This window comes from Centruroides sculpturatus, unplaced genomic scaffold, assembly GCF_000671375.1.
Source record: "Centruroides sculpturatus isolate CEXI.00-Female unplaced genomic scaffold, Cexi_2.0 scaffold1928, whole genome shotgun sequence".
NCBI lineage: Eukaryota > Metazoa > Arthropoda > Arachnida > Scorpiones > Buthidae > Centruroides > Centruroides sculpturatus.
In genome coordinates, this window is record NW_019386023.1 from 1,718 (window position 1) to 29,484 (window position 27,767).

At 26.6% G+C, this 27,767-nt stretch overlaps 1 protein-coding gene across 1 annotated transcript; it reads right to left on the reverse strand.

Annotated features, from left to right (window-relative positions):
• Nucleotides 1–299: 299 nt before the first annotated feature.
• Nucleotides 300–27,767, reverse strand: LOC111613171 (metastasis suppressor protein 1-like; the record flags this gene model as incomplete). The annotated part of the gene is made up of 7 exons (XM_023354496.1): nucleotides 27,333–27,767; nucleotides 20,799–20,860; nucleotides 18,536–18,609; nucleotides 12,434–12,518; nucleotides 12,250–12,341; nucleotides 804–878; nucleotides 300–494 (listed from the first exon to the last, which is right to left on the reverse strand). Coding segments are annotated over exons 1-7 (655 nt in total), but the record flags the coding sequence as incomplete, so codon positions are not given.

Sequence of the window (27,767 nt, forward strand, 5' to 3'; positions counted from 1 at the left end):
CTCTAACTAATGTGTAAGCCATTGTCGAGAAAAGATATACTCGATAAGAATACTCTTGTTAATAGTTATTATTAATTAAAACCATTATTAATGTTAATTATATATTCCTGATTATGAAATAATATTAAAACTATCAAATAGAACAGTATTAAAAGTTATATTTTTTTTATGAATGTAATAGTCATTGATTATTTGCTAGTTCAAATCTTGACATTGAAATTATGATCTTCCTCAAAATATTATGTTATAAATATGTAGTCCTTAAAATATTTTATGAAAAAGTAATAATGATGTATTGCTATATATAAGTATTTTAATACATAAATTACTTACAACAACTGGTTTTAAACAAGCCACAAAAAGGCAATAATGGCTTCTTTCCTCAATCAGAGCCTTTCTCACGGCTTGTTTTTCAGTCTCTTCTAAAAGTAGGTACCTATCCGTGACATCTTGTAGGGCAGTATCCAAACTCCTCTGTACATCTCCTTTACTTGCTGTTGAAAAATTCATTTATAACATTTTTAATAAATAATAAAAAATAATAATCTAATTTAAATAATAAGAACTAATAAATGATAATTTCTAATCCTAATGACGCTCATTAAAAGATTTTAAATAAATAAACTCAATTATAATTGGAGATTGTAATATTAATTATGATAATTTCTAATTTCTTAATTACTTTTTAATAATCTGATAAGAGTAATTTAGATATACAATAAAAATAAAGTTATATCAGTAAATCTATTCTTTGACTTATTAAAACATTAATTTCTTTCTAAATTTAATTAAATAAAAATTACCTTTTCGAACTTTCTTTTGCAACCGTAAGGTGTCAGACGATTTCTTTTTAATGTCTTGTCGTACTCTTTTATATTCTAAAAACAAAATAATAAAATTAAGTTATTTGATTTAATTAAATACTCATTAAAAACTCAATTTAAATACTACACTAAGAAATGCTACAAAACAATTATTGTATTTTTATTAATATCATTAAATCACTAAAATCTTTGCCTTGCATGCAAATCATACACAAAAATTTTGACATATTTTAGAATTACTGGAAACAAATGCTTTAAGAAACTTTTTGCCTTCAAATTTTCTAAATATCAATGTTCTAAATAATTCATAAAAGTTCTTTAAATTTCTTTAGAGTTTTTAACTAGCATTTCACATCCTAACAGACAGTTTCAAAATTCTTCCCCAGTTCTTTTCTTCTAGATGATTCTAAATTATTTAATAAATTATTATAGTTATAATTATTAATTTGGTTAAGAGATGGCACCTAACATCTACCTCTAGTAGCAAATTACTTAGTATTAATCATACAGCCCAATTATTTAAGGCGATCATTTGATTATGTTTCTACTGAATGATCGTATCGTTGATTAGCAATTCATCTTATTTGCTGATTATTATATTATCTTATAATAAAAGTGATTTATTTAATAATTTGCCAAGATTTTTAATGAGTTACAAAGAACAACACTGTATTGCTACAGTATATTCCTTGTAAATCTATCAAACTGTAACACAGGGACCGGTTTCTGATCACTATATTGTGTATACAACTCTTGCTTTAGGCAAAATATTTGTGTTATTCACTTTTTTTAATGGAATCGTCATTTAAGGAAGTGCCTGTAGTCACAAAAGTATGTGGCATTGCATTTAATTAAAATAAACAAACAAGTTTTGGCTAATAAGTTATTCAATGATTCAGATAACTCAGTAATATAGATAGATGAGTCACCTATTTATAATGTTAAATTATATGAAGCATCATTATAAAAAGAGTGAAAATCTTGATATATTATTAAATATATTATATTAATAAGTGTAGTGTCATTCTATATTACAATATCAATGAAACATTGAATTTAACATTCAAAAACATGCTCAAATGGATTTAGACATTAAAAAAGCATCACTAATATGCTACAAATTTGTAAATATGATAATATATTCATATATTTTCAAGGTTATATAATAATTTTTTAAAATTTGAAGTTTGCAACAGTTTTCTGACATATGTCTGCCATCTGTATGTACACATACACATGCACATACTACCTGCATTGTCATCTCATCCTCTTTCAATTCATTAAATTTCATTCTTTTATTATCTGCTTGTAATCCAATTTCTTAAAAATAGGTAGAAAAAACATTTTAAAAATTCATCTGATATCTTAAAATTCATATTTTAAAATAAATTTTAAAATATGAATTTTAAGATATTCATCAAATAAAATATTAATAAATAAAAATTAATATCTTAAATTACTTCAGCAAGTACAATTTAATGAAAACGAAAACATGTTTGATCTAATAAATGGCTCTTCAGCTGTTAAACATAGAAACATTTATTTGTATGCGCTCTATTCAGTTTAAAATTTAATTTGTACAGGGTGATTATAATTAAAGTTGCCCTACTCAGACCTGTATAGAGCCTGTTCTCTTTGATGTATTTTGATAAAACTTGGTTTATATGTTATATGGACCATGGGGAAAAGGAAAATGCAAAAAATAATAATTACTTCAAATTTCTACCACTAGGTGAAAAATGGTGCCTGAAGAACGAGAAACGCAAAATGGAAACACGCAAAAGATTTTAATTCATGACACTTGTTCAATGTGCAATCCATTTGCACCAATCACATGTTCAAAGAGCCTTACAGCGTGTTCAACAGTAGCCCGATAGGTTTCTTGAGAAATTGCAGCAATATGGTGTGTTATGCTTGCTTTCATTTCAGGCAGAGTCCTTATTGTTGTTGGGATATTTGAAAGATCATGTCTATAGAGGAGGCATATGAACTCTGCCTGAATTGAAAGCAAGCATAACACACCATATTGCTGCAATTTCTCAAGAAACCTATCGGGCTACTGTTGAACACGCTGTAAGGCTCTTTGAACATGTGATTGGTGCAAATGGATTGCACATTGAACAAATGTCATGAATTAAAACCTTTTGCGTGTTTCCATTTTGTGTTTCTTGTTTTTGAGGAACCATTGTTTTCACCTAGTGTTAGAAATTTGAAAAAATTAGTTTTTTGCGTTTTTCTCTCACCATGGTCCATATAACGTATATCAAGTTACATCAAAATACATCAACGATTACGGACTCTATACAGGTCTGAGTAGGGCAACTTTAATTATAACCACCCTGTATATTCGAGAACTGACAAAAATTCATCGACTGGGTCAAAAACATTTTTTGTTTTCACTAAATCGTATTTGCCGGATTAATTTGAGGCATTGATTTTTATTTATTTATATGTTCATCATCCAGTTTCTTATGGAATTTACTTTATTGAAATATTAACATACTATTTTATATTAAACCATACACAGTTCTGAATTACTACTCATAGAGTGGACCTTCAATAAGAACTATAAACAAGGAGAAGAAAAAAGCAATCGTGCATACATAAAAGTTTGGAATGACTTTATACATAATGTATACTCAAGGAAACTCTTATTTTTAACACAAAGACAATAATTTACAAAAAACTCTCTGCCATATTTTAAATATAATAATACTATTACATTATTATGCTTATAATAATTAAAATATCTAATTTACTCATAAATTGGAAATCTTGTTCATATAAAAATTAAGAGAAGTAAACAAGAACATATAATTTTTATCTATATTTTTGAGATCTTTTATTATTGTTAATTAAAAATGTTCTTCATTTCAATTTTACATAACTTTGGCCTGCTGTGTTTGTCTAGGCCAGTTCACGACTCCTTAGGGAGCCCGACAGCTTAGGTTTTAGTCATCGTATAAACATTTTTCTTTGTATAGCACCTAAAATATAATATTAAGACAAACAATTAATGTAATTCATCATTCTAATGTAATTCATCATTCTAATTCTAATATTTTTAATGGTAGTAGAAGCTAAGTAAAACTCAAATTAATCTATGAAGTAACATAAAGGTTGATTTATATCAAATCGGTCGGCTGCAGAGAATTCTGTGATATCATTCTTCGAATCAAATAAAAATTAGAATGCACGAATGAAATCTTAGTATAGAAAGTCAATAAAAAAAATTGTTAAATTGGCAAAAAAGTAATTTTTGAAATGATAAAATAACAAAAAGCAATATTAAAATGATAAACTGTCAAAGAACAGAACATTGTTAATTGTTTCGTTTGGACAGAGATTTTTAAATTACAGAAGAAATATCATATAAAGAAAATTGTAAATTACATAATAAGCAGTTACACATATAATTTTGGAAATTATTCAGTGACAGGCCTACCATTTCTGCAAATTTCGAATTCATAAGTATCTTTATCGAATTTAATAATCTAATGCCGAATAAAATTACTATTATATACTATAATCAATCATCCATAGTGTATTAACTTTTTGACTCGGCAATTTCATATTAGCAATAACATTTATTCTAATTTTTCTTATTAAATGATTACAGATTGCTCTCGAAACAAATCTTTCCAAAATTTAACAGTATATTTTGACTCTCCAATTTGTAAATATTATAATTATATTTAAACATGGTCTTAAATATATTCAAAGACTTCTGTTTTTATTTTTAAACAAACAATTTATTTTGCTTGTAATCGATGCTAAATTTGTTAAATTATTGCTTTCTACATATTAATTTTGTAGTATAAATTGATATTATCAAATGAGCATATGCATTTTTATTTAGAAACAATTTATAAATTCTTCCAATTTTGTGGAAGAAAATTACACTAAAATTAATTTCTTATTATAACTGTCTCTATTATTGTTATCAGAATTCAGTATCATATTTAAACTGATATTTTCAAATAAATGCACTCATTTTCAATTGTAAAATTGTTAATAAACAAAAGCGAGTAAAGACAGATTACAACAGTTTAAATAAATCTGCTACCAAATATTGAATTATTTGTACATTTCTAATTTAAATGGAACTTGTTCCAGAATGTCTTTCAAAAGTGTTCCAAACTGAAAAGTTCAGCAAAAAACTCTTCAATAAAGAGCCTGAGAGTGGCTCCTGAAAAGAGGCCAAAAACGTTTGCTTCTCATTTATATCGAAAGTGCTGGAAATGTGCAAAAAAGGTCAGTTTAATATCAATTTTTTTATAAATAACAACTTTTTTTATTTAATTTATGTTTAGATAATTCTTTTTATAATGTTTAATAGTTTCGATATTGAAAATTTTGATAAATATAGGGATTTAATCAACATATTCTGTCTTATTATTCTGATCATCTAATGCTATCTTTGGAATTTCTAACATTTTGGCAAAGCTCATAAGCATTTTTACATTTATTTAAAATTAAATCTAAATTTCTAAAAATAAATTTTATACTATCAGACAGCCTTAAATTCCCAATACCTGTTTTAACTTTCTGCATCGTCCTTGAAATATCTAAACAGCAAAAGTATTAAGTTTGTTTCTATTCTTCTTACCATTTTTAAAAAAATCTATAAAACATCAGACAAAATCTTGTTCAATTGTAATTAGAAATCATTAAAATTTGGAATTGGATAAAACGTCGAGATGTCTAAATTTTCCCTTAGCAGAATAAGTTAACAGAAGCCAAGACGATAATGCCTTAGCAGTTAGTAAAAACAAATTACTGAAACAAAAACAATATACAAATCAATTCCTGAGCGTTTTATTGTTTTCAAATTATACTTTTGAAAATCACCAATTATTTGACCAATTATATATTCTGCCGATTCAAAACACAAACTACAATAGAATAAAAGTAAAATTTAAATACCTAATTTTTTNTCAAATAAAAGAATTCAAATTGATTATTATTTACAACAACAGCCAAAAAAAATAAAACTATAAATAATAATTACAAAATGATAAAAATCACCTGAGAAAGAGAACGACAACGTGAGTGATGAGATGGAGAATGTGATTTAGTACTGCCACTAGATGAACTATTTAAACTGCTAATACTGCACATACTTGATTTTCTTGATCCAAGAGAAGTTGGTGAACTTGGAGGTGTCTATTGAAAAGAAAAATTGATCATCAGCTAAAATGAATGCATTAAACTATACTGATTAGGAGGAAATTAAATTTTAAAATTGTCATACCTCTATGAAAATTTTAATAATTTGTTTTCAAAAATATTTTCATAAGCTTCAAGAATTTAGTAAAATACTAAAATTATAATCTTTTTATTTACTAAATTAATCAAAATATTAAAAGTGATTCAATTACTATTTCAGTTGAAATAAAATTTAAAATTTATTTTCAGCTTCTTCAATGACATAAAAATAGACAGACTTAAAAATAGACATAAATCTCTGCAATCTAAACTTTAAAAATTTAAACTGAAGAGAATGGTTAAATGAGAAGAGAAGTTATCAATTCATAGCTTACCAAACATAAAATATTTAATAATTTGTATAAATAATAACTTATTCAATAAATACTTACATGGAATGACCATCCACTATCAGATCCTTTTATATCACTAATAACTTGTTCACTTGCTGAAGGAAGTGACTGAGGATCTTCAGTTAGTTTTGTCAAGGCATCAACTATCTCTTGCAAATGAGTAACTTCATGGAACAAGGCCAATTCTGAATCCTAAATTCAACAAAGAAATTATTTTTCAAAACTCATATGGCATATTTTAATCAAACAAGAAAAAAAAATCATCTTATTTTATTTAATTTTACACAGTGTTTGTGAGCGAGTTATTTGAAAAAAATAATAATAAATACCAGAAATAATAATTTAGCCATCGATCTAAATACCAGATAAACATTATAAATATAACAAAGTTTCATCTGTTTAGATGTTATTAATTTTCACTTATAACAAAATTTTCATTCGTAACCTGAAAATGCTATAATTTGTTGAGATCTTTAAACGTGTGATTCGTAAAAATGGGTACATTCCAGTATATATCAGTCTCAGCCACAACTGTGAGAATCTGGAGGCAAAAGGGGGTTTCTCACTTGTCACTTAAGGTCAGTGAGACTTGCTCATGTTGTAATCAGATGGTTAGGAAAGCAAATAGTTGAGTGGGGAGGTCGATGGGTATGTTGATAGATGATGTTTGTTCGATTAAGACAGGGAGTCAGGGTTTAACTTAACAAATAAAAGTTTAATATAACCATAACTCTAAGATATAATTCCTACAAAATAAATGAACAAATGCAATTAAATATATAATCCTATAAAGCAGTGCAACAAAAAGTTTTCGTATGCTCGCGATAAGCATTCCTCACCTATCTATGGACCTAATCTCAACATGAAGAGAGTTTACAAATTTCTGTGAAAATATCTCAAAGTAAATGCTGATCATTGACAACAGAATATGTGGCGTTGTCGTGTGTTGGGCTTTGTCCTCGTTGTATTCCTTGGTTGTATAGCAAATGTTCCTCCTTATGGGTGCACAGTCCGCTTGGGATTTGATGAGTCCAATCCTTATATGAAGAGCAAGTCTTCTCCTTGGACGAAGGCCTATTCCTATTTGGATGAAGGCAAACTCTAATTCATTGGGACATTATGACAAAAACGTCCAAAGTGCAGCTGCTTCAATCTTATATACAAATTTGCCTGGAAAAATGGTCATGTGATCGGCAGTTTTTAGAAATGAAGGTTGATCTCACAGGTGCTAGTTCAGCAATGACTCACGTTGACACAATGGTGTCATTTACTTTCCTCTCCTTTCACTTCTGGATATTATCATTTAGCAGCTGACTGTTAAGTCTTGTCCATTGGTTGACAAGGAGTGTTATTCAATCAGTATATTGTGCAATGTTTAAATAACAATCACGATGGATGTGATATAAAAATTTTCTTAAAAATGGACTATACTATCCTGGAAATCCTAGATCTCACACAACCAATACAATGATGAACAGTTTAATAAGCTTTTAATGGAATGTCTGGTGACCTTATAAGATGGCAACAGCAAACAGCACACATTTATTTTGTCAAAATAATCTTGAGTTAATACAGATAGTAAAAATAGTGTTAATAATATAACCACAGAGGCAGCCAAATGTTTCATCACGATATCCATAGTCCCACAAATGCAATAAGCACCATTTGCTGAATGAATGAACTCATTGGTGAATATCTAACATATTTTAGTATACTGATGCACTGTTTAATGCAGGGCTATGGAGTCGGAGTCGGGAGGAATTTCTGGCATGAGAAGAAGTGAAATTGAAGTGCAAAAGCTGTAGAATAAAGATATGTAGATGCGGAATTTTATCACTCCCCCTTTTTCCTCTTATTAAATATTTGTTAAAAATTAATTTTTTTATACAAATAAACATTAATGTAAGTTAAATATTATAAAAATACTAACTATAAAAATATTTGGGTAAACACCTCAGGCTCCTTTCAGAGTTCAGAGTAGGGTACCCCCCTATGAGCACTTATGCCCCCCATAAGATGACTTGGTATTTAATTTTCCAGAGTCGGGAGTCGCAGTCGGCCAACTAAAAGGAGTTGAAGTCAAGTGTTTTTTTACCAACTCCGCAGCCCTAGTTTAATGCATACCGGAACGTACCCAATGTTATCGACACAAGTTTAAAGCTATTCAAAGACTGTTTTTCTTAAAAATGAATTTCATGATACCTTTAATAATTAATTTTTCTGGATTCTAATCCTTTAAAAATTAGGAAAGATTTGTCCCATTAAAAGTGTTTCTGTAATTTGTGGGTCAAATTGAATACTTTATATCAGTACCTATAAAACTGCTTAGATCTTCTTAATTACAAATTTAATACTTTATCAAGCTCATCAAAAACAATAGAATATAGTAAAATATACTTCATGTAAACTCAAATTAACTCTAGCTAAGATATTCTCCATCATTATTGGAATTAAAACAGTTAATAGATATTAAATTTCCTTTGTTTCTTTCTGTTAAAGACCAAATCAAATAATTTTCAATATAAATATAAAATAGAAATATCATCATTTGATTTAAATTGTTTATGTATTTTATGAATAAAATATTAATGATGATAATTATTAAATGTTAGTAAATAAATCTCCTGTAATAAATATAATCAAATACATTGGAAATAAATGTTGAAAAATTTTCTATAACAGTATAAAAATATTGGAAGAAATAATCAGATAACTAAAACTTTAAGAGACAAGCCACATACATATATTATTTGCGTAAGAATAATTAAAACTGTTATTAAAAACATTCACAATCAATATTCTGTTTCCGTGATATTAACTGTGCCAACAAAATAAAACATTTATAAATTTTTAATCAGTAAATGCACTTGAGTAATCTTCTATTTCTAAATAATTCCAACATAATTTATGCAAACTGCAAAAGAACAAGCAAAATAAATTGATATCCAATATAATTTTAAAGAAGAAAATGTTGTTATATCTATCGTTTATGCTTTATAATAAATACTATAATCAGATATTTACTTCCCAAGTAAAATAAAGCAATAAATTTCTGACTAAATTACTTTACATAAATTAATTTATACANATATACTAGTTGACTAGCAATATATATATTGCTAGTCAACTAGTCAAAGAATTTTTCCAATAAACATAGAATTCTACAATATAGTTTTTGGATTGCTCTGTTAAATTGCTTTCTCTAACAATACTTCTAACTCTTGACAGAAAACTAAATATTGAAGAAAATGCTCTTTAGACGATAAAATTGATTTAAAGATACATGTATAATAAAATTTTATTGATTTAGGCAAAACTAATAATAGAAAAAAAAAAAAACTTTGTAGACAAAAACATTCAGTATACTGATTAAATGTCAAAATATTAAAATTTCTAATTTGAATTTTAAGCAGTTTAAAATAACTATCATCCATAAAATGAACCATTAAAAATTAATGACGTCGAATGTGATAAATTTGCAGAATTATTCTATATCATCCTCATATTTTCTGATATGAGAATCAATCTATTGATATCTACCTAGAGGGTCGAGTTATAACTGATTAGTTAGATCTTACAATAAATATATGAAAACATTAGCTAATTTATTCAACAGATAACTTGTAAAGAATTGATAAAAATAAATTTTATATAACGTGCATTTTTATTTATGGATAGAACTGAAATCATTGGATTGTGTTATAATAAAAGGAGTAAACATATCTGGCAAATGCAGGTTTTTATATTATATTAATAGTGTTTACTTTAGTGACAAAGTAATATCGGAAAAGGTCATCCATAAAAATCAAAATTCTTTAATATATTAAACAAAACATGTTTGTTATTAAATAATAATAATGACGTACTTTATTTATAGTATAATTGACTGAAATTTTATGTAAAAAATGCTTTCAAAACAATATATCAAATGTATTAAAGAAGCATTTCAACAGTATTCACAGTTAAACTTTAATCTTTCAAGTATTTAAAATCAAATATTTTATTTTTCTGAATTTATTTTAGCTGCTCCTTACAAATTAAACTAATCTTAAATTGAATTATAAGTATTGATTAAAATGTTTATTTTCGTAAGGTCAAATTAACTAAAACAAATCAGTGACCATATAGTTTATGTATTTGATATAAACTACATAGTAAGACAAATATACAATAGCTTAACTTTCATATTGAAAAATACTAGTGTAGCTTAGAGTAATTCAGGTATTTATCACTACTAACACATCTTTTAATTTTAAAATCAAAACCTTGTTGAAAAATTTGTTTACAACACTTATTAGAACTGAAGTTTAAAACTAACTTGTAAAATCAAACTAAGAATTAACATACTTTGTCCGATTAATTGATATGCATTTTTATCAGAGAAGGTTTCTTATCAATTATATTTCAAAACATATTTATATTTATCCTAATTTATACTTACCTAAAATTTATTTTATTCAGTCTGTATATTTTCTGTTTATAAAAAATTAACTGCCAGATTTTATCAGACTACATTAAGGCTACTTAATAACCAGAATTGAAGCAATTTGGTTATAGATAGGAAGTCAGGCTGCCATCTCTTTGTATATTATTTAATAATTAGAAATAAATTAATTTTTAAATTAAATTTAGACTATTCTGGAAGTAAATAATTCGTCTGGAGTGAAACTTGAAGCCACAACTCCTCCTGGCTGTGCAGTTGCATTTCCAGTTACACTACTTGAATCCCCATCCAATATTCACTTTCACAACTATTAATTAATTCAGATATAACCATACTGATTGTTCTGGTGCTAATTGATTATATTAAGTTATATGACAGCATTTAAGATTTAATCACAGAATTTAATGTCATTGGTAATATGACTAAACAGATATTCTATATTCTTTATAACAAGAATTATTATAATTTAACAATTAGAGTCTTTAACAGATGTTAAGATTAAAAATGTGTTTTGTTTTAAAAAAAAATTTATTTAAAATATTAACGATCATCAATAATAGCCTAAGCTGGAACATAGTGCCTTCATATTAACAGTCAATTAGAAAAGTAATTCATATAATGGATTTTTTAGGAATTTCTAAAAAGATTTTAATAAAAAAATATTAAGAATAAACTCCTTACTTATAGAAATCCTGCAAAATCCTTGATTAATATTTCTAAGAGCAAATTTCATCTTCAGATTCAAAACAATTTAAAAAGAAAGCCTTAAAATTAATTCAAAAATATGGCAACCCGAAGATAATCTTAGATTTGTTTTCAACATCATGAAGTGTTTTTGCACAGGACTTCAGTAAGTAAGGAGCTTATTTTTAAGATTTTTTGGTATTAAAGAATCAATGAGTATATAACAATCACTTAATCAAATTTTAATAATATATATAATCAAATATTGTATAAAAAGACTTAGTAAAATCACTTTCTAGATCAACAAGCACTCTTCTAATCAAATGCTTTTATAATTTTATACCTTAAAAAGACAATATTAATGACAAAAGTATTTATGCCTTATTACAGATATTTATCTTTTGAATCTTCATCATTTATACCAAATTAATTATTGCATTATAATATGCAATATACAATTAAATGGAAGTTATATCATCTCTTTAAATTCTATTGTATCATCTTTAATTTTTAAGTTGCTAAGTAATAATGCAGAAAAATTTAATCTGATCAAAATTATATTGCATCAATCAAATTCATATCATAAATTTTCCGAAATATATCTTAATTGAGTATTAATTGCATTACATAAAATTTAATAATGCATAATTTTAGTTAATGATGTATATAAACATATGATTTAAGCATAAGGAGTAATGATTTAGATTTATTATTATTACATAAATTTATGACTTACCTTTGGCGTGATCTTTATCTAGTTGATAGGCTATTTTTTTCCATTCTTCCATTTTATCTTGTAATGGCACAACCAAGCTATCCATTAATGAACTAGAAAGATGATGAATATTTAATCTAAGTTCCAGATTTACTGAAATTCCATATTATTTAATATAACCACTTTCTATAAATAATAAACAGACCTCGTAAATGCTTTCAATCTTGCTTCTACACTTCTATGTCTTAAGCAGAGTCGTGTTAAAGCTGTTCCTATATCTTTGGTTGCTCCTGCATCATAGGTTTTGAATATTGATGAAGAAAACATCATATAAATATACTAATAATTTTAATTTAATTTCACTATATGATTATATAACAACATATAAATATATCACTATTCTTTATGTCAAAAGTAAGCACAATTATTTTTACGCCATTCCATTTTATAAACTTCTATTAATAAAATTTTTAAGCTAAAACAAATTCTTATAACTTAGTAAAAATATATTTTAATATATAAAATAATTTTGAAACCATTTTAAAATATTGAGAAGATTTATATTGACAAATGACACCACAAAATGCTTTTGTACACAATAATTATTATAATACATCAAAGTATAAAATCTCTGTGAAGTAATAAGGATTTGTATTGTTTTTAATATATAAAGGTATCCAGAAGTCAGTTAATTAAGACTATAATGTGATTGTATTTTGTTATAACTTGCATACTTCATAAAAACTGTTTGAAGTTAGAGCCTTCTTGTTTAATACACAAGTTACAATGCTTTAAAAAATGAAATTATAACACTTAAAATCCTTTGCTGGTTTGTTTGAGAATTGCAAACAATTAAATGGCTTTCAAGCCACCCCCACATATTATTGTTTAAAAATCACGTTAACATACATTAATTTCTACATATTTATGAAAATATTTTAGGAAAACAATTACAGAAATGCTAATTCAATTTTAATAGCATTTAAATTTATATTTGAATGAAACTGAAATTCCAAAAGTAACATTTTTTATCGTTATAAAATAAATAAAAAGAGGAGATTCTTTTAATGGCAAATTAATTCCAGAATAAGCCACTCTACGGGAAAATGCCTCGAAGAGATAACAACATTTTAAATGCCAGGTTAATTTTCCTACAAACTTTTTTTTTTTTGGTTAGAGTCCTTGAATGCCAGCCACTCCTATCACAAACATGTTAACTTATAACATCATTTTTTTTTATTCTGTTCTAATATTTATTATATATATATATATATATATATATATATAAAATTATGCTTTATTTAATTGCAATGTTATTTTAATTACATAATTGTCTTTTACTTTTTAAACAATGTTAATTAAATGATTATTACTAATTCATACTTTATATTCTAATCTATGTGCTAGCTATTTAGCATAATTCTATATAAACTGACAATTGAAAATTTGTAATGTGATAAGACGTTAACCAATAGTATTTACAATATAATCAAAAATATTTTTACCGTAATATTCTTCAATTAATACGTGTAAAAAAATTAATCAGAGAGATTATTTCCTGATATACAGGAAAAATATATTATATACACTAATTTATCATTATTAAAACTGAGATAGACAATTAAAAAAAGAATTATATGATATAAATTAAACTTGAAATTTCACTTAATCTAAGAACGGGATGGATTTACACACTAAACAAGTTACAGCTTAAGGTCTCACACTACAGGATGCTTGAGACTTTGTGCTTTTAAATTTATTATTTAAAATGGAAGGCCTCTTATATGTTATAGCTTAGGACCATACTAGTCTAAACCTGAACCTGCTAATAGTCAAAAAACATTAAAATTAAGTAATAGTAAAAGAAATAAAGCAACAAAAAACCCACAAGTTTTTAAAATATAAACATAGATAATAATGATGATAATACACTTTTCCCACAAAGAGTAATGATAAAATAATTATAATATCAAGTAATTATAACTAACTAAATTCAAAACTTCTGCATCTAATAAATTTTATCATAAGTCAAAACCTCTACCTCAACACTTTCAATATTTATAAGTGAAAAATATCTATTTTATATTTCTGTATAAATAAATATTAACTTATTATTATTTTTAATTAATTTCAACATTAACATTAAATTATGAATTTTATTAATTACTGATCTTAAGAATAATTCAGCTAGAAATATAAATTAATCAGAATGAAAATGCCAGATTTCTACCAATCTATTTTTAAGCTGTGTGAAAAAAAAAATCAATTAACAAATTTATTTCTAGAGATAAGCAGAGTCGCTATCATTTAACAGAATTTACGATTGTTTCCGTATATTGAATTAACGATAAGATAAATCTGCTACACAGGCAGAAAAATTATCCTTGTGGCAAATTCTTCTTATACACATTCTATACATAATATTGAAGTTATTGGTGAATTTAATCATCGCATAAATTAAATTTTGCTTTGTAAATAAAAAATAATTGTAACTGTAACTGTTCAGTGTTAAATAATTGTTTTAAAAAATAACTGAATACAATAGCTAAAACCGAAAACAAAACCAAATGAAACACAGAAATCAGTAATATATTATATTGGAAACATTTCCAAAGCTTTCAGGAACATCAGCTGCTCTCTAATAAAACAATTCTCAAACCAAAGATTAGGTTTGAGAGGTGTTCTCTATTAGAAAGCAGCTGATATCGGATGGGGAAGTTCAGAAACATTTCCGACGTAACAAATTATCGACTCCTTCGCTTCGTTCTGTTCCAGTTTTCTTTTTTTAAATACTGATAAACAAAAGCATCTTACTTATAACAACTAAACCCATGAGATTACAAATCAAACCATTAAAACTGCAGATTATCTCAAGCTTTAATCCTGCATTTTAATCATTAAAGATATCTTGCTGTTAAGTATGTACAAGTGTGTGCGATGAAATTCAAACATGCTATATTGGATCTTATCCAGATTTAAAAGTAATTATAATAATTCAAATTTACATATTTAATTATATAAATTTGTCATAGATCTAGTGAAATGTCTACTTATAATAAAATAATCATTAAATTTTCTATCCAAACTATTTTAAAATTAAGTTACTCTGTAACGCTATACACTTAAAAAATAATACTTATATCCATGATTTATGTCTATTATTGCATGCATGTATACATAAGGCATTAGAGTTGGTGAATAAATTTCGTATTAAAAGATTATTAAATCTTTAATTATTTAAATATCTTAGAGATGATGTTAAATACTTAATATTAGTTATTAAAAGATTCGGAAAATCGATATTTTCGTAACGGCATATTACTCAATCGGCCAAGACGAAGTATAATGTTCCACATAAGGAATGATATGTTTTAATTGGAACTGTGTTACATAACACCTCATCAAAGAGCAAAATGCTGTATAATTGCACTTAACATTAAAGTATATTTAATGAGCGAATTCACTTTATACACATGCCACCAATGGACACGTTACACAATTTTGAAAACCTTTTATAGTAATAAAATATCCTTATTAAAATTTTCTTTAATGGGTTAAAAAATGTGAAGTGAAATTGTGTTATTATTTTCAAGGTCAGAAAGTATCTGACTATGTTTCAAAGTATTAAAAACAATAATAATAATAATAATTACTTTTTTTTAATTACTAATTAAATTGTATGAATGAATTATCTAAAGCTAAAATATAAAGTTTATAATTTGTTTTTAGTCATTTTTTTCAACTTTAACATATAAAAGTCTGTTTAAAATTAAATCTAGAACTATAATAGGACTGGAGGCGACATGAAATTGAGTGTTTTTTGTGGAAATTTATTTCTTCTCCCCACTTTGATGATTAATACGGTATCAAAGTAATTGTTAGTCGGTTCACGAAGGAATTACTTAGAGAAAAATAATGTCCAAATAATCCGAAGCAGAATAAATTATTAATATGCCTGTTTTCTATAAAGCAAAATGTCAATTTTCTTCTTATTTTAACTGCAGAAATTACAGTTATTTATTACTTTCTGATGAATTAGTTATAACCTTTCCCAAAGCTGCATTCTGTTGTTTTAAACCCTTCAATTATAAAAAAAAATCTATTAAAATTTAATCTGATAATTATAGACCAACATTAATGTATCAATCATTTGATGAAGTAAATCGCAATACAAGGCACAACTGCGAAAATTAAAATCCAATTAAATTCGTTTTAAAATAAATAAAACGCGTTTACAAACATTAAAATCTGTTAAAGAAGAATTTCGCTTTTATAACTTCCTCGGGCGAAAAGGGAGAAGGATTAACGAAAAAAAAAAAGAAAATGAATTTTGTCAATGCTGCCTGTCACACGACCTTGAAAACTTGGCGGTAATCAACTCACGAACTTCGTTATCCCGTTCACTTATATCCAAAACATTTTTTTCATCAATTTAATCACGTTTTTTTTATAGCTTACGTCCATAATTTTTGTATAAAATATTTTAAAAAATAGACTTGTTTATCGTATTTCTATCGTTAATCCCGTGAATTTGTTTCGCTTCTATTAAAATACACGTACGAGTTTGGTTTTGTAAAAGTTAGAAAAAGTTGAAATTAACCGGATTAATTAAAATTTATGCGATTTTTTTTAAAATAATTGCATCGGAAACAATCATTTTTATCAAACGAAACGATCTATTTATAGACCGGAAGATGAAAAATAGAACGGCAGTAATCAAAATACGTAGGCCTGGAGCACAGAATAAACAGTTTTCAATGTGAGCGGGGTGGAAAAAAGGACATTCTGTATAAAAGGTTAGGGAAAAAACGATAACGCATATCTCTAGATTGATATCGTGTCCTAACTACCATTGTAAATAATAATAACGACGGAAGAAACGTCTTAAAAAGCGAATAAACTTGAGACACGCAAGAGGAAGTGAAGGGGGAGTGATTCTTACGTAACCGACGAAATTTCCTTTTTTCTCTTTCAATCTGGATAGGAGGACACACAATATTGGTCACCCCAGTTAAAGAATTTGCGGTTACAATAAGGAAACACGACGGTTCCACGCGGAATCGACAATAGATGGGGATTTTCTATTCACCATCCACCTGCCGACAGCGGTAGCGGATCAATGACTGAAGACAGGGTGGAGTGGGGCAACCGCTGACCTTCTGTTCCACCTACTTTCTACCCACAACACAACAAAAGCCCATCCTTTCATTTTGCGAGACGTCTTCGCATTCAGTTTCCTTTATAATAAGTGACCTCTATACGGAGAGGGGGGAGACTCGACCGGTTTCTGGATCCTTGGAAAATGTCTTACTACAGAAGTCCCGAGTGTTTTTTGAGGGTTCCGAAACCGTTTGTAAACCAACCGGAAATAAAATTCGAACCGATCGATACCAGATGTATCTCGTTTAGTAACGCTTAACCTATTTTACGGTTTGCTCTGGGGAGGCCAGCACACTTGACATTGATTAGTCACGCGCGCACGCATCTTCCCAAAAATATGTTGATGGGCCGCTCTCTTTCTGATAAATCGGGAGATCGTTTTCTAAGGTGTTGAACCCGAAAACTGGTTTTAAACTCACTTTTTCACCCACCCCCTGGAGGATCGAGTGCAATCGTACTAACAAACACGCGCTGCTACCTTATCGGAAACAAACCGTAAAATAGTATGTTCTTCGGCAAAACACCAGCTTCTGAAAACTCGAACAACAGGTCCGGTGGGGTTGTTCACCCGAGAATCTGGCCTCGTGCCAGAGTTCGTTTTCTCTCCCCCCCCTCCCTTCCCCCCTCAACTTTCGTAGATTCGCGGGGGACCGATTTATAAAAAGGGAATTCTGCTGCTGGTTCATGGACGACTTGTTATTTTGTCCTTGCTGGAAGCCCACACAATGGTTACCCCGACGTAAACAATGTGTTTGTCCTGTCACCTAACCGACCAGTTCGTCGTAAATGCATCAGGAATCAATTTATACATAAGCCGTATTTAAGTATTGTTTTTAAATGAAATGAGTTGGAGGAACCATTTGCTGTTAGAGCTGGATCCGAAAGTTTTTAAATATTCCACGAGAATGGTGGTTTTTTTTAGCATTATTTAAAGAAATGGTCAGTAGTCTTGGAAACAGGCCAACACCCTGGGTAATAAATTTCTAAAGGACTCCTGTAGTCGAGAAACAGAATTTGACTCCATTGTAAAAACAATTTAAATATAGCAATAAAGTAAACACACAGATAACTTAAATGTAATATTAAACTTTTCTGCTGAAAATATCCTAAATTCTACTGATAAAATTATTTCGTATTGATCTTTTACCTTTTGTATTTGTTGCCATGTCGGCGATCTTTTGAAATGAATCCAGAAATGCCGCTGAAGCCACGATTGTTGCTCTGGAAGAGGTAAAATCAAAAGGGAATATTTATATTTATGTTAATTAATTATAGCACTTATTCTAACTGTAATGAACGGGTAAATTGCTCGAATGTACTTGACGAATTGGTGGTTCACAAACATTTCTTCCGCTATTTTAAATCAGGATATGACATGTTACAATGTCAATGGATAGTTAAAGTTAACGAGAAGCAGGAAGAACAATGGGCAGTGAAGTGAACTTTATAGAACAGTTCAATGCACTTCTATATAATAACTAAAATATTGCAATACCAAATATAGTGTGCAAATGGAATAAATTACCATTTATGTATGGACTACGTGTTTCTTAATAAAGTCTAAAAAATCTCTGTAATTACAAAGCATGAAATTGATATTTCATCACAATTAACCTGTTAAAGCATGCTACAACTCTTCACTTGTAGTATTATCGCTTAATAAACCAATATGGACATTTTCATTAAAATTACTAACAACCACGGCAAAATATCTTAATAACTTAATGCCCATTAGGATTGCGATTATAAATTTAATTGAATTAAGAAAATAAAAATTAAATTATTCTAAAGCTATTTAACTAAAGATATTGTTTAACTATATGTTTAAGTAATTTAAAAATAATCATCTTTGATAATTCAAATTTTATTCTGAGTATAGTGAATGAATGAATGGAATAATCTATTTTTACTAGATTCTATCAATTCATTCATTTAATAAAATAATTCCAAGGATAGTTTATGTTGAAACCTTTCCGAAATAAAAGCAGAGATCCCTCTTCTTATTATGACACATATTTACAAAAAATGTTTCAAAATCGAATATATAACATTATATTCTTCAAATAAATGGTTTGATGAAGGCCATAATTTACGTTCTCATTTTCCTTTCCAATCTTCTAATATACCCGTAAACAATGGTTGAAGTAAAGATATTTTTCTATACTTTTATAATGTAATTCTTTATAAAACAATTTTTTTATTATTTAATTTTCTTTTATTATTATTTTAAAAGAGGTCAAATTGTTTTCGACTGGAAAAATCCTACTGTATTATTTTAAAGTTGAAGAAATCTGATTACATAATAAAGTGAACAGCTAAATCTTTTATTTGGAAGAATTCTTTTACGTAATGAAATTATCCATCAATGTCGAGATTATGGCAAAAATTCATCAAAGAAAATTAACGTTTTTCTAAAAATAAAATAATATATCATTTGTAAAACTGATTTAAGCTGATTAGAATACGTATCAAACTATAAAATTCCAAATAATTAAATTTTATCTTTATTATGATAAAAACTTTTGATAAAATCTCCAGTAAAATAGATAGAGATTCTTTATCAAATGATATTACAAAATATATAATTACAGGAATTAACTCCTGTAAAAAAAAAAAAAAATTATAGACTTTTACATGTGTGCAGCAGTTTTCTAGAATTATACGATCAGTCATTGATACTCTATTATTAATTATAATCAACTGATACTTCCTTTTCTTAAAAATGTTTACATAAATAAAATTAGTTACTGAAACAAAATACTCCTAAATAAAAACTGATAATAGTTTAATAGTAGATATCTATTCTCAACTATTTTTAATTCTACGGAATTCGTCGACAAAAAATTACTGCATCTGTTCGGCATATTCATAACGGACTATCAATATAGCTGTATAAAATGCTGCTGTTAATATCTTCCCATAGACCCACCTCCAGAGTCAAATTACAACACAGCAGTCCTTGTACTAAATATTGAATGTCATTGAACAACTGTCAAAACTGTTTCCTCAACAAAACATCAATTTAAATCATTGTAATTAAACAAATATAAAACAAACTTCCAATTCATAAACCATAACTTTGGAATTATTATTATTAAATACATGTTCCACTGAACTGAATAAGATGGGAGGGGAAAAAAAACTAATAATTTTATTAATCAGTTAATTAATTCAAATAATGAAAGTACTAATAAAAATATTGAAAATTTAAATATATGTTTATAACAATAATTTACATAATTTTTTCCTTGAGTATATTTTAGCATACAATTCATTCTTTATAAAGATAAAGGTGTTTGCACTAACATTCATGTTATTCATTTAATTGCTCCATTAAAAAAGTTATTTGCATTAAATACTTTCATTTTCGAAAGAAAATTATAGTGTATAAAACAGAATATTCAACTTACTTCAACTGAGAATGTAATTTGGTGGCTTTTCCTAAGAAATCCTCCCATGCTGGTGTTCCTCCCTAAAAATATTATACAAATTTTTATTCAGAAAGAAAATTAATATTAAACACGAATAAATATTTTATTAATGTTTTATTGCAACAAGATCGAAATTTTTATGATTTACACAGCTGAATTTATTGTCTCTTTAATTTAAGTAATAAAAGATATCTCAGAAAGTATTAAAAAGCTGATAATTTGAGGTCAGTGAGATGTCAACTTTCTTTGAGTGAGCACTAAGCGGAAGTAACCTATAAACACAGGTGAGTGTGATAATGATAGCCTAGATTTTCCACTTGATTGTATACTCAATTATGAATGTATTCTTATCCAATGGACTGAAAAATTTAGTACGATTTGTATTAAGAAGTTAAGAAGAAATGCATACTTAATAATTAATTTGAAAAATTTTATTATTAACAAAGATAAAGATCTGTACAAATGAGAATAAATAGCTTTACTAAAAGTTTTATAATTAATATTCAAAGTCAGATAGGTGTGTTATATTAGTCAAAATGCACCACTCTATTAGATAAGTTTCCAAATCTAGTTCATTCATAAACATAATTATACTGTTTTTTTTTAAACTGATTATAAAAAATTTAATTCTTAAAATTATTTATAATTTAGTACCTAATTCTAGATTACTCCCCTCTACCTACAAGATAATATTTGGAAGCTTCCACTCCCAATCCTCTGCCCAACTATATGACCAATCAATACCACTACACAGAAAATGCAGTGACTCACAATTCACACTGTGTCAAGTTTAGTTCCAGAGTACTATTCCAAATGGTCCTTATGGAAAAGTCAAAAGAATTGGTTTTATATTATAAATATAAAGGCCATCTTTGTTTAGCAATTTGGATAATATTGTAAACAAGTCCTCAAGGTATATAATTACCATACAATGAACATAGTGTGTAATTTTATCTTAAAAGTCTAAAGGAAATACAATTGAGGATAAAGTGTGCACTTATATACAGTAAAAAAAGAAAATATTTGAAAAATTTAAATGCTTTTAAAAGCCCGCAAAGTAGTTGAATCTTTCATTTTTATTAAAAAGTTTATTCTGAGAAATTATTAATTAAATTTTATATCCAAATATAAAATAAACTTTATACAATTTTTTTTTAACTTCCTAAACATAAAATTGAACTGGTCAAACACAAATCATTCTACAAATCAGCGTTAACCTTTTTAACCAGTAATTTTATTGTTCTGACAAATGTTATCAGTTATCTTAATTAGTCATGTTCAAGTCTGATTTATATTCAGAACTTGTATTTGAAAATATTTTCAAGCATACGTTTGAAGTACCGGTTAAAAAGATAAATATGTACAATTTACCCTGATTCTTCTTAAAACAATATTTAACCTTCTAAAAACTTTTAAAATATGAATTTAATAATTCACTTAAAAACTATTTCAATATAATTTCAGGAAGAGTAAATATAAATTTAAAAATGATAAATTTATCATTTATTCTTTTTTATTTATCATAAACAATATTTCAAAAACTAAATCATAATAAAATGTCATTTATATATCATTTTATTACAGATATATCCCTTGCTGTATTAAAGATATAGAAATAATCTAAATAAACAAAATAGAAAATTAAATTTGGATTCTAGAAAAAACTGAATTTAGAAGCAATCAATATTCAAAACAGAGTTTTTAAGCCATCAAACTAAATATAATATTTTAAATGGATTAATATAAATCTTTAAGAGTAATGATATCTGTCATAATCTCTTTCATTTAGACTATCTTCTAGCAAATTAAATTATGTAATCCGAAGAAAAAAAATCCAAACTGTCAGTGTATAAGATTCATTGAACTATGATTGTACTTTCCAAGTTTCCTATTCCATGTTCATTCATGCATGATATTGCTAACTTGTGGCATAACACATGAAGTTTTCCAAGCACATTAGTTTACAAATATTAATTTGTTAATATTAGCTGGAGAGATTGCAAAATCTATTAAATATTCACAAAATAACTAATAATATTTACTTATATAGATAATACAATATTTAAATAAAGAAATAACGATTGCATTAAAATAAAGTTTAACCTTATATACACAAATTATATTCTTAATTAATTAAAACAGAACATTTATTAATTATTTAGAGAATATAATTTTAAACAATAATTTAATTATTAAATTTAAATTGTTTAAATGTAGTTTTTTAAAACAACTAAATATCGTATTAACTTATTTAAGAATCTGAATATTATTATTTATTAAAAAAATATAAAAGATATAAAATAAAAAAAAAACTAAATCTTTCTTTTATACAGAAAGTTTCTTTGAAGAAAGATTTACTTTCTAATATAATTCTTAAGATCTATATAAAATTTTTGATACACATATTGCATAGGGATTTGAAATATGAAGAAGAGATGAGGGACTAAAATTAGAACAACCCCTATAAACCCCCAAATTGGTCCTCTGTGTCATAAATGATGCTCTAAAAATCATCTATATCAAATATTAAAATCTATTTTTAATTATTTATTTAATTTTTCCTGTTATTGTTATTAAATATAATTTTAAAATTAACAAAATATAATATTTTTTAAGAAGTTTTACTGTTTTCTTTTTAATTTAAATTTAAGTTTAACATTTTATTTTATAGTACAATATTAAAAATAAATGACAATAATAATTTTTGAAAATCAAAGAAATCTTAATAAAATATAATGAATTTAGAACTGTTTATATCATTTATTAAATAGGAATTATTTGCCTATTTAAAAACCATACAGGGGAAAAAAAATTAAATTTTTATAAATCCATTACCAGCAATCAAACAATAATTATCTTTTATATATCATTTGATGAGAAAACTGAGTGGTGATGAAAACGTACTCAGCTGTGACGTAAAGCAGATTCCTGAGCTATAAAGTTCAGGTTTTAGTTTGTCGGAAAAATAATTATTTATATTTTAACTTATGTTATTTTAAGCATTATCGTATTAAAGAGAAAAACTTTATATATACACAAATAAATTGCTTGAAATGATAACTCTCTCCGAATCATCCTTTTAATTAAACACCATCATTAAGATATATATTATACATTAAGCATATTAAATTAAAGTTTCCAGCAATAACATTTTGATTATAGCCTACTTTATATATTAATTTGGTCATTTTCTGTTAGATGACAAGATATACATTATTTAAATGAATATAACTTTAAATATTAGAATAATTATTTTAAATTAAAATAAATAATCATTCTTACTTTTTTTTGAAACAATTTAAATTTGATATTTTTTTTTATTGCACCAAATTTTAAACATTTTTAATTTTACAGATTATTATTAACAATGAATAACTTTAAAGTTATCAGTTGTTTAAAAATCATTAGAGTCAATTGCACAACCGTATTGAATTTGGAATTAAAGAGAATTTATTCTAGCATTAAATACACAGAATAACATCTTGAGATTCAATAAATTCAAATGTCCACTTAACACTGGAGGATCCACTTCTAATTGTTCAACATCTTAAAGCCTATCTAGCAAAACAAACTCTACACTGTGGTTATAATGTTTTCAAACGTGTGATAAAAAGAAAAATGGTGTCACATTTGGTTATTGATCTGTAAAAGCTTTTCAAAATAACAATGTTTAAGTTTTAAAAGTATGAAATATTTTAAAATGGCAAATTTATTTCGTCTATTTTATGGCATACTAAATTATACTGGGTTGCTCCTGACTGGCTAGCTAGGAAGTTTAATAATTAATAAAGTAATCTGGCACTATAAATAGTAACTAGGTAATTAATGTTACTTCTAGTACCTTAGAATAATTGTGTGTCTAGATCTATAATAAATACAGAATTTTTTTAAAAATTTACTTTGAAGGCTATCTAAAGGATTCAAATTACATTATTATGGAAAAATTAACTTAGAAAATTATAGAATTGATCCAAATACTTTCATTTCTATTTAATTTGAAATTTTACTCAATTATAATATTCTAAAATCTAATGTTTTTCTTTAAAAACTGCTTTAATTTGTTAATTTTGCCAATAAAATAAATATTCAAAAGATAATTAAGAACTATATCTTCTGTACAGCATATTAAAGTGTAAAACAGCAAATACTATTATCCTAAATTATTAATTCTAATCGAAAGTTGCATCGACTAAATTTAATAAAATAACTTCATTATATAAAGTGTATCATTTAAAGTTTTTCTTTTTGAAGTCAAAGTTTATCAAATAGTATGATGATATAAAATGATAGGAATGTATAATATTTATTTTAATCTCATGGTGACTTATCACAGATAATCAGCCAATTTCTTCATAAATTGGGAATAACACTTATACAATATAAAATAAGAATAAGAATAAATTTATCCTTTAAGCAAATGAACTTAATTAAACTTATATTATTACATAAAGAAAAAAGTAAGAATCTAAATTTAGAGTAACCTCTTGTGATTACTACTTAATAAAATGAGCCTTTGATTATTAATACTAAGTGCTTTATTTTATCATCATCATTAGACTCATTCACAGACATTTTTATTTTATAATATTTATCTTTAAAATATATTTTTGCATTATATTTACTGTAAACGTAAGCATGAATGATACATATTAATGACATATGGTGTAATAAAGCTCAACATTATCCTTAGACACTATCTAGATCTAATTATGTATACATTTTTTAAATGAAAATCTAATATTACAATGTTAGGAAGAGGAGTGTATTTGTTGCGACAAATGGTTAGTACCAGGAAAAAAGTAACCATAGGTATGACTGACGGAAAAGTTAATTATTTTACGACTACTTGAAAATTTCCACCTATCATCATATTGGCAGATTTATCAACGATTTTAATTGTCGAAAACAGGATGCTACATAAAAGTGACCATCACGTAAATAAATAGATCCAATAATATAAATTTCAATATTAGTTTATCCAGCAGTTATGAATATTGTTATTTTCTCTATCCTTCTGTATAATTAATAGGATGAATATATACAGCATGTTTTTTTAATTTTCCTATCTACGTATCCAGTTATAACTAAAATTTCCGACAGAGAAAATACAACTTCATATCGTCTTACAAAAGATTATATCATATTCAACTAAAACTCAATATATTGGTCATTTATTTATTAATTTATTCATATATTTGAGAAATAATAAATCAATTATATAAAACAACAATTAAAAAAAAAAGGTACATTAATTAATCTAAACATATTTGCAAATTAATTCCTATTAAAACATTTGAAACATCTGTTTAAGATAATATTAATTAAAAGGTAAGGTAACGATTAATAAAAAAAACATTTTTAATGAAATTTATAATTAAATTAAATTGTTTCCATTACTGATATAATTGATATTAAAATAGATAGGATAATTAATTTCAAGCACAGGCAGACCGTATTATAGATTAAATTCTACAGTTAATAGTTAAATACTGTAATTCTTGGCTATATTTTAGAAAATAAACCCATATTGAAATCTCAATTAAATGTGACGATTATAAATAAAAAATGCCTTTAAAATGTTTTGAAATAAATTAATATATACAGATGGCCTACGGTGAAAATCTCGTAAGTCACGAACCACTTTCCGGCCAGTACGTCAAATTTACCCCTTAAATACACTCGTTTTAACACTAAAAAATTCCAATGTTATATTCCAAAATAAAGCCAATGTTAATCATTAAGCACTTTAATTGTGTGATAACACAAATAATAAATTGTCGAAGCGAGTGATAAATTATCCAAATATAAAATTTGTTTGCTTTTTTCTTTACTTTCCTCGAAACGTTACAAATACCGCATCAAAGAATTTTCCGCTTATACCACCAAAAATTTCAATATTAGGAATTACTTCTTTCCAACTCAATTATTTAATTTCGAAAAACAAACTCCAACGGTGCCACGTTATCCTACGAGCAAAGAAAGGCGTCCCGAACCAATCTCTTACAAGGAAATATCCCCCGAAGAAACACGATCGACACCGCACCGCTCCCCAATTGGAATTCACAGAGCCATAACGCGCCGCCGAATCCCGGGACAGGATACGAATAACCAAACATCAGCCAAAGAATCCGAAAAATACAGGATTTAAAGCTTGCGAAGCGTGCCCGAAACAATTTTCAAATCGACCATAAAAATATGTAAAACGGCGAAAGTATTTTTTAAAAAGAAATTTGAATTTTTTTTCCTCTGTTGAAGTATTACACTTTTTAATTTAATTAAAACTGTAGTAGTTTAATGTAGTAGTTTTATATATTTGAACTGATATAAATACATTAAATGAAAAAAAAAATCATTGAAGTGTATCACACTCATCCGCCTAAGCATTGAATTGCAAGGTACCAACTACACCGAACACAATTTATTTTTCTATTTAAGTGTATAATGTATTGAGAGATAGGGGGAGGAAAACTGAATAAATAAATAAATAAATAAATATGGCCAATGTCTTCTTACCTTTAAATCGTTAATAATCATTTGGAATAAACCTCCAAGTGCGGAACATTCCTTTTCCGCATTGGTCTCCATATTTCCCAATTAAATAATATCTTCGTGAACTAATATTAATTCAGATAATCCCGAAATAAACCTTATCGTCGTCATCATCATCATTGGCAATGATGATGGATGAAGGGACTCGTTCGATCCGAAATCCTCGACAAACACTCTCCGATCATCCGATATTTAAAAAAAGGATGCACTTAACTTCTCTTAATTAATGCCAATTGCGTTAAATAAACGTTTGGTAGTCGGTCCTTTCGATACTTTTGCGGATTACAAACATTAGAGAGTCGACCATTTTCCTTACGGTATCCGACATCGACCTGTCCACAACGACGGTGGCGACCTCACGCCGCTCCGGTCTGATGACGTCACTCCACTTCCCTGTTG